Source organism: Onychostruthus taczanowskii, unplaced genomic scaffold (assembly GCF_017590055.1).
Source record: "Onychostruthus taczanowskii isolate IOZ18803 unplaced genomic scaffold, ASM1759005v1 scaffold33, whole genome shotgun sequence".
Lineage (NCBI taxonomy): Eukaryota > Metazoa > Chordata > Aves > Passeriformes > Passeridae > Onychostruthus > Onychostruthus taczanowskii.
Window position 1 is genome coordinate 2,533,791 of NW_024500683.1, and position 15,541 is coordinate 2,549,331.

A 15,541-nucleotide genomic window follows, 5' to 3' on the forward strand; every position below is an offset into this window, starting at 1 on the left:
AATGATGAGAGCTGGACATTATTTGGGCAAACTACAGCAGAAGTTTTCCCCTTCTCATCTCCCTGTGGAGGAGCAATGGCTTCACTTTTGTGTCCATAAAATCCCACGCATGCCCACGGATGCGTTCCTCAAAGAACGTGTGAAGTGCGACCACTGAGTGCCTCGGGTGGCCGGAGCAGGTGCGGGTGACGCGTCAGATCATTCACTGCACGTGCAGAGTGCTCGCCTGTGCTCTCTTCTGCACAGACTCCACTGACTCCACAGTGAGCATGAAACATCCCTGCACTCCACGTGGACATCTGGCTGATTGCTAACACATAGTAATTATTTGTCTGGGATTCCTAGTGCCCCGTCAAGAAGGGCAGCAGCCCCACAAACGTCCCACAGAAAACTGCCAATTCCTTCCTTCCCCATCTCAACCCGAACCTGGATGACGCTTTTTAATATTACACCTAAGCAATCAGTTGGGAAAAAAGGATGAAAGGGATGGTTTCTGTTTTTTCTGTTTATCAGGAAGGCTACAATTGGGGGGGGGGGGGGGGGGCCGCTGGAAATGGATTTTTCTTTTAAGTCCTTTGGTAGGAAAGGGAATTCTGTGAACAGAGAACACCGTTGCCATAGGAAGCTCATGGTAATGCAGGATTTTAACCCATGGTTTACATTTAAAATTCTTCAGGTCTGGCAGAGTCTAAGCCTTAGTCTAACCCCTAGCAGGCCTGACACCCTGAATCATAGTACAATGACAGTAAATGATTTATCAAAAGATATTTAATCCACAGATGCACAGAGCCATCATCTACAGGTGAATCTGTTGTTTGGAGAACTCACTGACTCAGTTGTGGTTTCTAGATGTTAAGTTCATGTAAATTACCCTTACACCCAGTAGATAGAAGGATTACAATTCAGGTCCCCATATTTATACAAGATTTATACAGCTAGGAATCTAAAATAAACATGATTTTCTTCAAAACTTAAAAATCTTTGCTCTATTAATTTGTCAGAAAAAATTATATAAAAGGTGCATTTATTCTGATTACACCTTTCGCCTTCCTCCCACCTTAGAATTAAAATAGCCATTTCTAATCACAACACAGTTCATGCAAAAGCATTGTTTTTGCAGGTTTTTCACAGACTGGTAGATTTCTCCTTGCTAAACAAAAACCCTACAGGTACCCTATGGTTCAAGGAGTAAAAAACCACACACATTCACACAGTATATGCCTTCATTCTTCCTACTCCCTATCCTTTGCATCCTCTTTCCATTTTCTCATGTGTGTCCCTGGGCATTCAAAATTATTCTTCACAATGCAGCAAATACACTTTTTCCTGCATCTAAATCAGCTTTTCTTTTTTTGGTTATTCATTTTTTTTCTCAGTAGTAAAGAACTATTGAGACTGCAATGCTTTCTACAACACGGCCAGTCTTCAACATTTAACTTAGAGTACATGAACAGAATGGACATTTTTGTACTTGATGTTCATCAAAGTTCTCTCGGATCAGACAGTATTATCATCTTCTCCTCCATCATGTGACAGGACTGTGGCTTACGTTTATGTCACTCACACTATGAAAAAAGCCTGGCTATCACTTTCCAGCTCCGTACATTTGCAGAAAAGCAGATATAGGTTTCCCAAAACCCACACACTACTGAGAGACTAAGCTATCTGCTTGTCAGATTATATTAAATAGTAAATATAAACAGAAAGAACTTGAAAAGGATTTGAAGTTCTGCCACTAGTTCATACAAACCCAAAATGGAAAAGGTGCTTAGAGGGTGCATATAAGGTCAGGCTCTAATTTCTGAATCTCAAGGAGGGTAATACCTGCCTTTCCCATCCACTCAACTGTCAGAGAGGGCTGGGTGCTAGAAGCAAGCTGGGAACACTGCCGTGGCACTCACGGTGCTGCTCTCAGCCACCACATTCAGGTGCTCCCTTGTTCCTCCTCATGTCCAGTTCTACTGGAGACAATTCTGCAGTAACTTCTAGAATCAATCAGATGAAGACTCTCTAAATCAAAAACAAGCAGCTAGTTTGTTTACCTCAATAGGCTCCACTACCCTTCTTCTCAAAACCACACAAGGAGATATTAGCTGTCTTAAACTTTAACTACTCTACTGTAACACAAGAAGAAAGGGTCAGCTTTCCAGGAGTGAAGGATTCTGAACCAGACTGCATGGCACTTCCAACAGAATAAGCTAAGAAAATAGCTCTTACTGTGGAGGGTTTCTTTATGGTTCCCCTGAAAGCCTCCAAATACAATTTTCCTGGAAATCTCCATTACAGCCATACAAGACAGAACTACAAGGGGAAGCATGCATAAACACGTACTGTCTTCACACAGAAACAGGTCCTTTGTCAATGGTTTTTGAAAGTAATCATGCTTAAAGGGAGGTTTTGGAGTGGGTTAGTTGCTTATCAGGCACATGAGAGATTTCAGTAAAGAATCTATCTGAATTTTTAAGTTCTTAAACACTGTCCAGATTTTTGTCCTTGCATTTAGGCTACAACCAATGACAGAACACACAGCTACTTAGCAAGATGGAGAAGTTACTTGGCTTAGGAAATAAGTTCACTAGTCTATCTCAGAATGGTTTGTTCATATATAGAGAGACTTGACTCCTGTGACTTTACTCATCCACATTAGAGCCAGTCTCTCTGTGGTTCTTGCATAGCCAGGAGACAAAGGCACATGTAGGAACATCACATTTGTTGTCCATATTTACTTTAGACTGAGCCACAGGGAGTCTAGATACAGAGTTTCCTATTGCTTTGAATTAACCAGCATTTTTTCTTTTCATAACCAACCACCCTAGCCAGTGATGTTGCAGATGTTTATACATAGTCTGAGGCATCCTATTTTAGCTGTCTGGATGGCAACTGAGCACAAGTCAGTTAGCCAGTACTACCAGGTCTTTCACATTTTCCCATTTTCACAAGCAGAAAACCACAGTAGTAGGCAGAAGCAATTTGTAAAAATCTGCACTGAGAGAAGATATTGGTTAGAATGTGTACTGGCAGCAAAGATAAAACATAAAAAATATTTCTGCAAGTAGATTTCTCAGCCTTGCAGCAGCCATGGCACTTCTGTCACAGAGGCATTTGTATGCTTTTTGGGTTATTTAATATTCCAAGACAGAGACTCAAAGAGTCAAGAATCATACAGGACTATGATTTTTCTGATCAAATAAATCTATTTCTGTAGTTAGTTGTTAGCACTGGACTCTAAGAACAACATATAAGTACAAAAAATACTTTACTGGGTTGGGCAAGTGTTCCATCCAGTCCTATATTTTGGGTCTAATACTAATAAAAGATGGTAGATGCAGCTACATGGGGAGAGCACTTGAGCTGCTCAGCTTCGCTTAGCCCTTTCCCTTCATTCTCCAGAAGCATCCAATGCCGTTGTTTAGGGGATGCAAAAATAAGATGGGCCTCCCAAAAAATTGAGAGGATATTAGCTATATCTGAAATGTCACAGAAAGCTGTAACATGCTACATGGGGAAGTTGCCAAGTTAAAAATAGAAACTGCCAATCTGACTACAGCTGTGAGATGCATTTCACTGACAGACTGGCTTTTATCTCTTTTATTTAAAAGGATGAATCTCTTAAAAAATCCCCAATATTGTAAGATGTTACCTACTTTGGAGCACCAAAACCTGCAGTGCTGACTGCAGAGACAAATTAAAAACAAACCAGTGTATTGCAATACATGTACTCATCAGCAGTAGGTCAGCAGAAAGTACTGTGATGGATCTGCTACTGCTCCTGCTTTTCTACTTTCCTACTGTTGCAATAAAAGAGATCATTAGGAATCTAAAAAGGTATCTTTAATGGCTGGATGCTCAATTACTAAAGTGGGACTAGCCTGCCTGGGTTTCAGTCTTTTCAAGGCACCACATTCCCCTACATAATGTTTAGAGCTGTACATAAACAACTATGTATCACTCATCTCTAATATCAGCTGCTCTCCAGTAATAGATGAGGAGTCCAAGCCAGCCTCCAAATATCACCCATCTGAACGGGCTTAAAATGAACAGACAATATATTACCTGAAACTTCCAAAAGATGAAATATCATTAAGGTGCAATGCAAGCTTACATTTGATTTCCTTCCTCTATTCTGCAATGTATCTTAAAATCAAAGAGAGATGGCTTTAAAAATTGTATTTGTACAGCACCTCATTTTCAAAATGCAAGGAACCAAGCACGCTCAATTCACACCCACATAATCTTATGAACAGATATTTTTTAAGCATCTGTAAATCACTTCACTTTGACACAGTAAATTAATTGCACATGTATGTATGGGTAAGAAAGGCATCAAATCCCTTGCATGCTGCTAAACTTGAGCAACTGGCCACTTCTCCATCTCAGAAGAGGAAACTAGTCTACTGCAGGAAAGTGTATTTACTGGTGCATGAGACTCTGCCAGTCCACTCTATGAGAAAAAGTAACACACCTGGAGAAGTCTCACCTCCAGCCTGATCTTGCATACGCTGATCTCTCAGCAGGTCACATAGAATATTCTTTCTTCAAGTGTGTATTTTTCTTTGATGTACATAGATTACACTTGTTAATACTAATGAGAGTACTGAGAAGTTCTTGAGAACAAAGAGAAACCAGAGCCCCAGGGGATATACACTCACTCCTACTGAAAACAGTGACTGCTATAGTTTGAGCCGCCTGAACTACAACATGAAGCTTCCTCAAAAGGAGATAAAGCATACAAGCACTTTCATTGGAACACTGCCATAGTGATGTTTAGCTTATATATATTTTAGCCAAAGCTTCTGAAAAAGCTTCAAAGAGCCTACAGTGTACAATTTAATTAGCAATTTATTAAAGAGAGACTGGGGTCGCTTTGAAATTCTGCCATCTGATAAGGAACAAGCACATTCAGTGCCTTCTAAACCATACACAGAACTTAATTTCAAATGAAATCTCCTAGCCCAGCATTATATTCTTCCAGACCATGCTTAGAGCAGTACTGGACACAGGAGTCCATCTGCAAACAGGTCAAATACAAGAAATTCAAGAGTGACTATCCCATTTCTCAATTAAGATTTTTGGTTCTGTAAAAGAGTAAGTGTTTTGAGTTTAGGACCCTCAGCCTCAACATAACAAACAAGGAGCTTCTACTTTTAGGTGAATTCTTGATATTTAAATGCAATGGCAGCCTGGACATAAACCCAGCCTAAAATACCATGTCCCAGCCAGCTGTAGATCAGCCTGCAGTGACAGCTCTGCAGCTTTCTGAGAAGGTGGGAAATGCATAGTCCAAACTAGAAGAGAGAGAACAGCTGATACAATAGCTTTTACTCACAGCCAGTTTTGAATAAATCACATTTGTAAATTAAAATTTAAGTCTTTTAAGCTGCTGTAACTGCCACACTTTGGATAAAAAGATAAAATAAAATCTTGTCGAGACCATCTATGAGATTGGCAGTCATTGCAGCGACGGGAAAAATATAGATGCAGCAATTTTTAGAGTGAGAACATAAAGGATGGCTTGCTGCTTCTGACACAGTCTCTTCTTTAAATTAAACGTTTGCTGTCATTTTTTGTCTCAAAATTATGAAGTACAATAATATATTCCCTACTCACCTCAAAATTTCCCTTTTATCTCTGGATCAAGATCCATTAATTTCCTAAAACTGCTTATTTTAAAGGCAAAAGACAGAGGTGTCACATAAACTAGAGGGCACTCCTTGAAAGTGATTTATTGCCTTTACCTGAACAACAGTAGATCTCCATGTTCACAAACCACTGTAGGCTTGAGAAGAAAATAATTGAAACATTTTTCTTTATTCTAAGCAGCTCCTTTTAATTAGATGCATTTAGCACACATCTTCTCATTACATTCATCATACCATATTTGAGCAGCTTCTCAAATCGCTTGTGATTGCACAAGCTCGTCTTCTGCAATAGCCTGAAAGGCGGCTGCTGCTGCTGGCTCCACCTCTCAGCTCTGCAGTTTTTTATGAATGACTAGCAATCACTGACAATGAATGACTGCCAACTGCCCACTCAACCCTTTCTACTCTTCCCTGCACGTACATACTAGAGAAGCAAACAAGCGTCGTGACTGCAAATGAGCCTTCAGTACACTTTCCAATATAAGGCATTCATCTTTCAAAACAGGAACTAAATGTTCTTCCGGATACTTAGAGTATAGAAATTAAATATTAAAAGCTTATGCAACATCCTTTTTCTTTCTGTCTTCCTTTTTTTTTTTTTATCAACCAGATAACTTTTTAAGCATTTAATCAAAGTGAAATTGTCTTTTTCTGAATGCTTCACTGCTTCAGCAACAAACAGGAAAACTGGAATTAAAGAGCCCTCACCTTCTTCCAGCAAACAGATTTATCTGCAGCCAAAACACAAAAATCTTTCAGTTGTTTTGAAATACTATTTGGTAAGGTTTCAACATAAAAGATACCTTCTATCCAGAAAGCACTTACTTCTATAAAACTAATTTCTTAATTTAATGGATACATTAAAAAAATCAGTACTATTTTGCTGGTTTATTACAATGAGAATGGCCTATAAAAAACAGTAAATGTCACAGCCACTATTATAGCCTGATCAATCTAAATTTATGACTGTAAGCAGAGGGTAAAAACCCACACAGGAGAAACATTTTAATTACAGAATAGTTACTAGGGTGAAATATAAATTAAGAAGTCACACACTGCATGCTCTGAAAAGGCTCTGCAGTAACTGAAAATTAAAATTAAATAATAAAATAAAATAAAATAAAATAAAATAAAATAAAATAAAATAAAATAAAATAAAATAAAATGCAAGGTATGCTCTATTGCCTACTGCTTAAGTTGCTCTATCAGTTCTTGCAACCCTGCAGCCCAGTATTGCCACTTCCAGGAACAAGTCATGGGCTTTGCACTGAGTTTTCAAGGCTTCAGGACAAACACTCGTCAGGCCTGCTTTGTCTGAACTGCCCTTGGCCTGTCTTCTGCTTGGTTTGACTCAGTTTAGCTATAGCAGCAAATAACAGAGCTTTGTATCTCCTGTTATCTAGAAGAGAAAACTGGACATATTTGGGACATGCAAAGACTAATGAGCATGAGCAGATTGTAATTAGCACACTCAGAAATAAGAAAGCAGCACAGGTACAGCAGTGCCTTCACCAGGCATTATTCAATCAGGACAAATATAAAGGATCTAGAACAGAAACATATAAAGTTGGCAGAAAATTCTGTGTTCAATGTCCTAACACCTAACAATTATCAAGAATAAACTTGAAGATGTAATTTATCATATTGGAAACTTTTACACCATGTTTCAGCTTAATTATTGCTAAATAATGATCATAAATCACAGGTACAGGCTGGGGGAGGATAGGAGGGACTTGGGACCTAAAGAGATCTTGTCAGTATCCTTAAAATATCAGTAAATTTAAGTAATTTAATTCTCTAACAAGTATTTTTAATGTAAATGTGTTGATAACCAAATAACAGTACACAGGCTGCAAATCCCATTCTCCATACACTTTCTCTAATTCCACTGGGCTAAACGAAGCTCCTACTCATGGTCTGCCCACCTGAGCATGAAGAAAATAATGTAAGTAGTAATGTAGGTAGTGACAGAAGTATTTCAACACTTTTATCTTCATGTCAAGGGCTTAACTTCAGCTGAGAGCCATGAAGTCATCACAAAATCTATCAAATTGTTTTAGTGAGCTCCTCCTTAGGTGCTGTGCCCTAAAGGAAATTGTTTCCTCTTCTCCAGTTCCCAGCAAATACTAATAAATACAGGACATGTGAAGTGTTATGAAGGAAGGACAGAGCTAACATTTCCATTATGTTCTGAGAAGCACTATTAAAATTAACCCTTAGCAGATTTTTTTTTTTTTTTTTTGCTGTGATTTGGGTTTTCTGGTGTCTGTTGTTCTTTTAAGCCTTTTTGCAAAAGAAATAAAAATACAAAGCTGAAAAAACAGACTAATAGTTTCCCTACTTAAGGAAGATCAAACAGCTACAAAGGAGTAGCAGTTAAGGAGGCCTGACAATAAGCATATTTTTACCCAATTAGTTTGTTTTCCATCGCTAGTACTTTTAGGCAGTGTTGTGATGATCACCACTTTCTTTTTCACCATGCTTACTTACATCATTACACTATCACAAGCTAGCACAAAACTGCTATCAGAAATGTGGAAGGTACCAGTTATAGACACAAGCTTTGAAGCTCTCTAACCCTGATAGAAGCTTTGTGCCTTTCCCATCCCACCACGCTGACGTCCATCTGTAAACAAAGCACGTCCCCTCCTTGATGTTTGCTGTGCACAATCTTTGAGAGCTGATCACTTTGCACTGGCTGGTTTCTAGGCCAGGCACCCAAGAGAAATGATCAGCCATTAAGACTTCAGTAGTCAAGTAAGATTTTTGCTTCTGTCAAAACAAAACCCAACATTTTCCACACAAGAACAGCATTACTCAGCTTGCAGTTCCACTGGTCATCCTCCAGCTTGAGGCACACCTGATGATCCCTACAGGTGTTTCACTCACTATCCCACAGAAAATTTCCAAACTGCTATTTCAGTCAATACATCCCCAAATTTGTTTTCTTTTGTATTGGTTCCCCTGGGTATGTTGCATTTTCAGTACAGCAAACATGACTGCTTAACACATTCACACTAGTGCTATTCATAGCAAGCAAATCTCAGTAATTCCACTTTTTCTTTTGATCTAATTTTGCAGGTGTTCTGATGCTGACATGATTAGGTTGAGAGCATACTTCTTTTTCTAAAAGTAATTCTGAGGCAAAACCAGAAAACCTTTATCACTGCAAGATCTGGAATACCATCAGTCTTAGGAACATAATTATGATTTTTTTAAGCTATTTAAGATTCTTATGACAGATTATGACTAAATAGTACTAACCATTCTTTCACATCCAATTCAAACAATATGATCACGGAGAAAGCCAGCATGTTAGGCATCCTAACACATTCAGGAAGACAGTTCTGTTAACATAGCACAAAATCAGCTCTTCAATTATTCTTGATTACATCTATGCTGCCCAGTTGGAAATATTTGAGAGATGCATTTATACTACATTAGGGGACATTTATTGTATGAATTATTTGCAAACTGTCAAACACCAGCATGGTGTTTACCTAGAATACATGTATCACCTTTACTGTCTTCACTTTAATAGACATGCAATAATTCAGGTGTTTGAAGGGTTGTCCCCAAATAGAACAGCTACACTGATATTTTGAAAGCTTTTTTTTTCCACCTTTCATGCTCTATTCACTACATAAATGATGTAAATGGAAGTCATTTATTAAATCTTTCACAGAGATGAATTCAACATGAATCCAGGCAAGCAATGTGTGCATGAATATGGTGACAACATTTCAGACTTTGCTGGTTCTGGGCTAAAATAAGATCTGCAAAGAAATGGGAAGGCAGAGAAGAGCAGATACAGGGGGTTTTTACATTTTATTTTTCCTTTCACGGAAATCTGAATATTCCTTATTTTAAAAAGTATGCATTACTTGTCAAAAGTGAACCTTTGTGGCCTCTGTAAAGACATTCCATATATAGTCCCCACAGAACTCATTCTGTACATAATCTATACATACTCCTATATACAGGATCACAGGATATTTGAGGTTGGAAGGGATCTCTGGAGATTATCTAGTCGAATCAACTGCTCACAGCTCTGACACCGTATCAGGTTGCTCAGTCAGTCTTGAAACCGCAAAGGATGGAGACTACACAGTCTTTGGGCAGTCTCACTGCTTGACTGTCCTTAGGATGAGAAAGCTTTTCCTTATATCCACTCTGAGTCTCTCAAGTTTCTTCTCAAGTCTCTTTTTCTCTCAAGTCTCTTCAGTTTATACCAAATGCCTGTCATCCTCCAATCAACACAATCCTTGGGAAAGCCTGGCTCCATCTTCTGAATAAACTCCCTGTAGGTACTAGAAGGTCACCAACAGCTCCCCCCTAAAGCCATCTCTTCTCCAGGCTGAGCCTCAGCCTCTCTCAGGACAAGAGCTCCAGATCAATCCCTGACCATTTTGGTGGCCTCTGCTGAACTCACTGCAGCTCATAATCGCCTCTCCTGTATTGTGGGGTCCAAAACTATATGTATTATATCAGGGAACATGGAAAAGGTACAAAAGATGCAATATTGTAGATGCCACCTAGTGAGTGCTGACTAGAGGACAATACCTCCCCTTGGTTTCCGAGCTGCTGCATGCTGTTGGCTTTTGCTACTAAGTACACTGCTGGCTTATATTCAGCTTCCCATCTGCTGGGTGGCCAAAGCATTCTGCTGAACTGCCACCAGTCAATTTTCAGCCCATGCTGGTACATTGTTTCTAAGCAGGAGCTTGCATTTGCCCTACTGAATTTCACAGGGATACCGTCAACCCACTACTCTTATTTATCAGAGTCCCTGTAGATGAAAATCCTGTCCTATCTACTGGCCCTCCCAGTATGGCATCATCTGCAAACTTAAACCAAAATGCATTCTGCTGCCTTTTTCAGGTCACTGAAAAAGACATAAATGGTAGAAACCCCTGTGGCACTCCACTGGTATCCAGGCAGAATATGAACCATTAACTGCTACACTCTGAGCCTAAATATCCAGCCGGGTTTCTATTTGTTGCTAGTTCATCCAAACAGTAAGGCCCCAGTTTGGACATGAGAATATTATGGGAAACTCTATAGTACTTTCTGTTAAAGCAGAGGTCAATAATACAGTACTCTCTCATCCAAAACAGTGATTTCATCATTGCAATGCAACTTAGGTGGTCAAGAATGATTTATCCTTAAGAAATATATTCTGACTGTTTCAACCACCAATTTGTCCAGAATCATATTACAAAAGGACTCACTCCATGATTTTCCCAGGGGCTGAAGTAAGGCTGACTGGCTTGTAGTTCTCCAAGTTAAAATTCTGGGATTTTTTGAAGGTGGCTACATTTGCATTTATCCATTCAACACAGAAATCGCCTGACCTTCCTTTTCAAGGTGAGAGAGCAACCTTGTAAGGACAACTTCTGACAGAAGTCATAAGCCTCCAGTGTTCCTCAACACAGTGTTCCTGCACTTATATAAAAACTGCCCACAGACTCTGGCTGCCCTGTTTTGCACAGTCAGGACATTCAGGTTCTCATCTCTGCACAGTCTCTGTGAAGACACTCTCAATCCTTTTTCCATCTTCCCTGATACCATACACAGTTATGGAGCTCCTTCAGCTCCATAACTTGGCCACAACCTCCCATCTAGCACCTCCAGCAGACACAGTCACCACCTCCAACTGCTCCAGCCTCAGTGAGCCTGCTAACAGGAGACTAACACAGATGGGTTCTTCCACAGGGATTCTCCTGCAATTGTTCTGCTTCCCTGGGCAGTCCCAACCATCAAGCAGGTGGGCTGCAAAAACCTCCTTCAGATATGATGTTTCCTTCAACACCCACAAAACAGCCTGAAAATTAATCCTGCTAGCCAGAGCATTCGTGACACTCCTCTGGATTCACTCCAATGAACTTGTGAGCTGTTTTTCAGCATTCTCCTAAACTGAAACCTCCAGAACAATCAGACAATTAAGTACTCTTTTAACCACTGGGACCCTCCTGGAACATGGGAGCCTGAAGTGATTTTTGGCCACATGCTGCATGAGAAAGAGCTTCTTAACAGCAATAGCAGACACAGAGAAACTCGGGCCCACGGGTAACACATTTCATGTGGCATGGGTTTCTTTAAGCCAGCTAAAAAGACTCCTCATCTGAGAGATTTTGCAAATGTTATGAGGTCTCCTTTGAATTTTTCAATTATATTTCAAATTAGAACCCAAATCAGACTACAATATGTTGAAGAAAAAGGAAGCAGTGCAATCATTTTGTCCAGTTCCCTTTTGTTTACAAATGCTCATTTCTTTAGTTTTGGCAGATCAGAATGGACCTCCAAGTATATAATCAGTATTGAAGATGTGAGACAGGAAGTAGGACCACCATGAAATGAAAGATCATTAATGAGGGCCAGACATAAACTTCTGACAACATATAATCACGGACAGTTATGATTCTGGGGGAGGAAGGAAGCAGAGAATAACTTGCTTCCATGCATGTTTTCAGATAAAACGTTTAGGTCCATAATTCATGTAAACAGCATATCAGATATCATACAAACAGAATGGTCTGGCTTCAAAGGGACATTAAAGACCACTAGTTCCAACCCCCCTGCCATGGACAGGAACACCTACAAATAAGACCAAGTTGTCCAAGGCCCCACCCGACCTGGCCTTGAGTACCTCCTGGAATGGGGTATCCACAATTTCTCTGGGCAACCTGTGCCAGCACTTCACCATTTTCTCAATAAAAAACTTATTCCTAGTATCTAATCTAAACCTACCCTCTTTCCTGTTAAAGCTGCTCCCCTTTGGCCTATCACTACATGCCCCTGTAAAAAAGCCCCCCTATAGATTTCCCATAGGCCCCCTTCAGGTACAGGAAGGCTGCTATAGGGTCTCTCCAGAGCCTTCTCTTCTCCAGGCTGAACGACTCAAATCTCCCAGCCTGTCTTCTTGGGAGGGGTGGTCCAGCCCTCTGGTTATCTTCGTGACACTCCTCTGGATTCACTCCAATAGGTCCATGTCATTCTTATATTAGGGTTCCAGAGCTGAATGCAGTGCTCCAGGTGGAGTCTCACCACACTGAAGCAGAAGGGGAGAATAACTCCCTTGCCCTGTTGGCTATGCCTCTTTTGAAGCAGCCCAGGATGTGTTTGGTTTTCTGGACTGCGAGTGCACATTGCTGGGTCATGCTGAGCTTCTCGTTCACCAACACCCACCAAGACCTCTTCAGGGCTGCTCTCAATCCATTCACCACCCAGCCTGTATTTGTACTTGGGATTGCACTGATCCATCTGTAGAACCTTGAATCTAGCCTTGTAGAGCTTCATGAGGTACACACAGGCCTGCCTGCCCACATGCTTCTGGACAACATTCCTTTATTCCAGCATGTTGACCTCACTGCATAGCTCGGAGTCATTGGCAAACTTGCTGAGGGTGCACTCAATCCCACTGTCCATGTTGCCAACAAAGATGTCAAACAGCATCAGGCACAACACCAGTCCCTGAGGAACATCACTTGTCACTCATCTCCACCTGGACACTGAGTCACTGATTACAACCCTTTGAAATGCATCCATTCAGCCAATTCCTTATTCACCAAGTGGTCCATCAGTAAAAACCATGTCCCTCGGGTTAGACACAAGGATGTAAGGATGTCATGTGGCTGAAGGCACACAGTAATACCAGGATACAAGTGCTACAAAATGTAGCATATAACCACAGGTATGAATGTTTCATGAGCTCCAGCAGAGCCTAAAAAACATATTGCAAATTGGGTGGAAGAGAAAATGGTTCTCAAGGAAGGGGAAAGTGGGTCTTCAGCACTCAAGTCCTTAATCACCCAGCATGTGGGGAAAAAAAAATCAAAACAGTTCTTCATCATGTGCTCATGACTAAATAACTGGAAGCAAGGGAGAGGGAAAACCCTCCCAACTATTTCTTACAACTGGCTTTATGCAAAGCCAGCAGCAGGAGTATTTTAGATATGTAACCAAATACAACTCTAATAGGAAGACAGTTATATAAAATGGAGCTTATACAGAGAACTCCTGCAGGCTGCAGCGTATTATTTGGTAACTGGGTAGCCTACTAGATGTCCTAGCCCCTTGTCCAATGCCATGCCAAGGCTTATTCCCAGGCCAAGAGATTTCCCAAGAAATACGCTCTGGTGGTTCTTTAGGTTGCTTTCATTGATCACTGAAGCCTCTGTGGGCAGTTGTCTCTTTCCCAGACTGACAGAGTCTCTCCTCTAGTTTACTAGCACATATTGTTCCCTTCACTGAGGCCATATTTTGAGGCCAATAAAAATTTAATTCAAGCTAGTTCACTCCTTTTAAAATTTTATTTCTCTCTAGTGAAACCTGCCACACAATACTAGACCATATAAGCTTCACAAAGAAGGTCAACACCATCCTGACCTGCATGAGGTGGGGGCACTGCCAGCAGGTCAAGGGATGTGATCCTGCCCCTCTACTCAGCCCTGGTGAGGCCACACCTGGAGTACTCTGTCCAGTTCAGGGCTTCCCAGTATAAGAGAGACATGGACCTACTGGAGCAGGATCTGCAAAGGATCACAAAGACAAGTGAGGGTCATACAAGGGGAGGCTGAGAAAGCTGGAACTGTTCATTCTGAAGAACAGAGGGTCAGGGGATCCAATTAATGTGTGTAATATGTGATGGGAGGGTACAAAGAAGACTGAGCAAGGCTTTTCTCTGTGGGAGCCTGTGAATCGTGAAGGGCCAAATGTCACAAACTGAAATACAGGAAATTCACTTTGAACATAAGAAAACCTTGCTTTTTTAAATCGAGACATTGATTGAACACAGGTTTCCTACAGAGATTGTGGAGTCTTCATGCTTGGAGATACTCAAAATCTAACTGAACATGACCCTGATCAATCTGCTTCAACTGCTCCTACTTGAGCACAGGAGCTGGTCTAGATGATCTTCAGAGGTTCCTTCCCATCCTATCTATTCTATGAGTCTGTGTGCACTGGATGCCTCACAGGTATGTGCTACAATATTTTGCACTGTGCTCAGATTTTCTCATTCTTAATGTATATGCTTCATTATTTCTCAGAGAACTAATCTAGAACTACAGCAGTAAAATACAGTAGTTCAAAACTGTTCATTCAGGAATATTGTTCCAGAAGCTGAACATGGCTGTTTCATCGGATGGTGCAGAAAATTCATGTTTCATTAGCACTTCTTTCAGTGGTTCCACCTCTATTGAATATACTTGTGAAAACATAGTCAAGAAGCCCCAGAACACCAGCACCAGCCTCCTGCATGGTCAACAATGCACTTACTGTAACTCTCATTATAGTCTCTACACTAAGTTCAAGTGGGGAAGGAGGGAAAAGGGCTCAAATCCCTCATTACCAGTCAACTGTACACTTACATCAATTCTGCATCCAGAAGTCTGGTGTATTCCAAGGAAGGAGGTCAGGAGACTAGCTTGCTGCTAGTTAATAAAAGTGTATCTTGCCCCCAAACCATAAACTGTCACATGTATTATTTTCAGGTAAGCAGTGGAATAACTGGTCTGTGCTTTCTGAGTTGTGATGGAATCTGGACAAAGCACAGAACAGTTCAGACGGCCAGTAGCATCTGAGCTGAGATAGCCTGTATCCAGAGAATAGGTTACAGTAGCAGCTGCTAATCTGCATTAATTCAAACCTTTGCCTATAGTACCTGGATCAATCAAGAAGGGTGTTAAAAGCACTGTCATTTTAAAGACAAAAGCATTGTATATCTTTAGGATCCAAATTGTGGCAACATCCAAGTTACCTTCCCAGGCTGAACACCCTCTCCTCCACATGCAGTGAGTGATCAGTAGTATCTTTAGCTAAATGAGATCTAAGTGTGCCCAGCTAAGTGTGTCTGAAAATGGTTAATAAATCCACACTTCTACACAGTTGATAACCAGGTT

General features: G+C 40.7%; 1 protein-coding gene across 1 annotated transcript in view; it reads right to left on the reverse strand.

Moving 5' to 3' along the window:
- Nucleotides 1–15,541, reverse strand: part of RIMS1 (regulating synaptic membrane exocytosis 1) — a 305,714-nt gene that overhangs the window by 238,729 nt on the left and 51,444 nt on the right. The window contains exon 6 of the mRNA XM_041410580.1: nucleotides 11,109–11,120. Coding sequence (XP_041266514.1) covers nucleotides 11,109–11,120 — 12 coding nt within the window. The remainder of the gene's footprint in view (nucleotides 1–11,108; nucleotides 11,121–15,541) is intronic.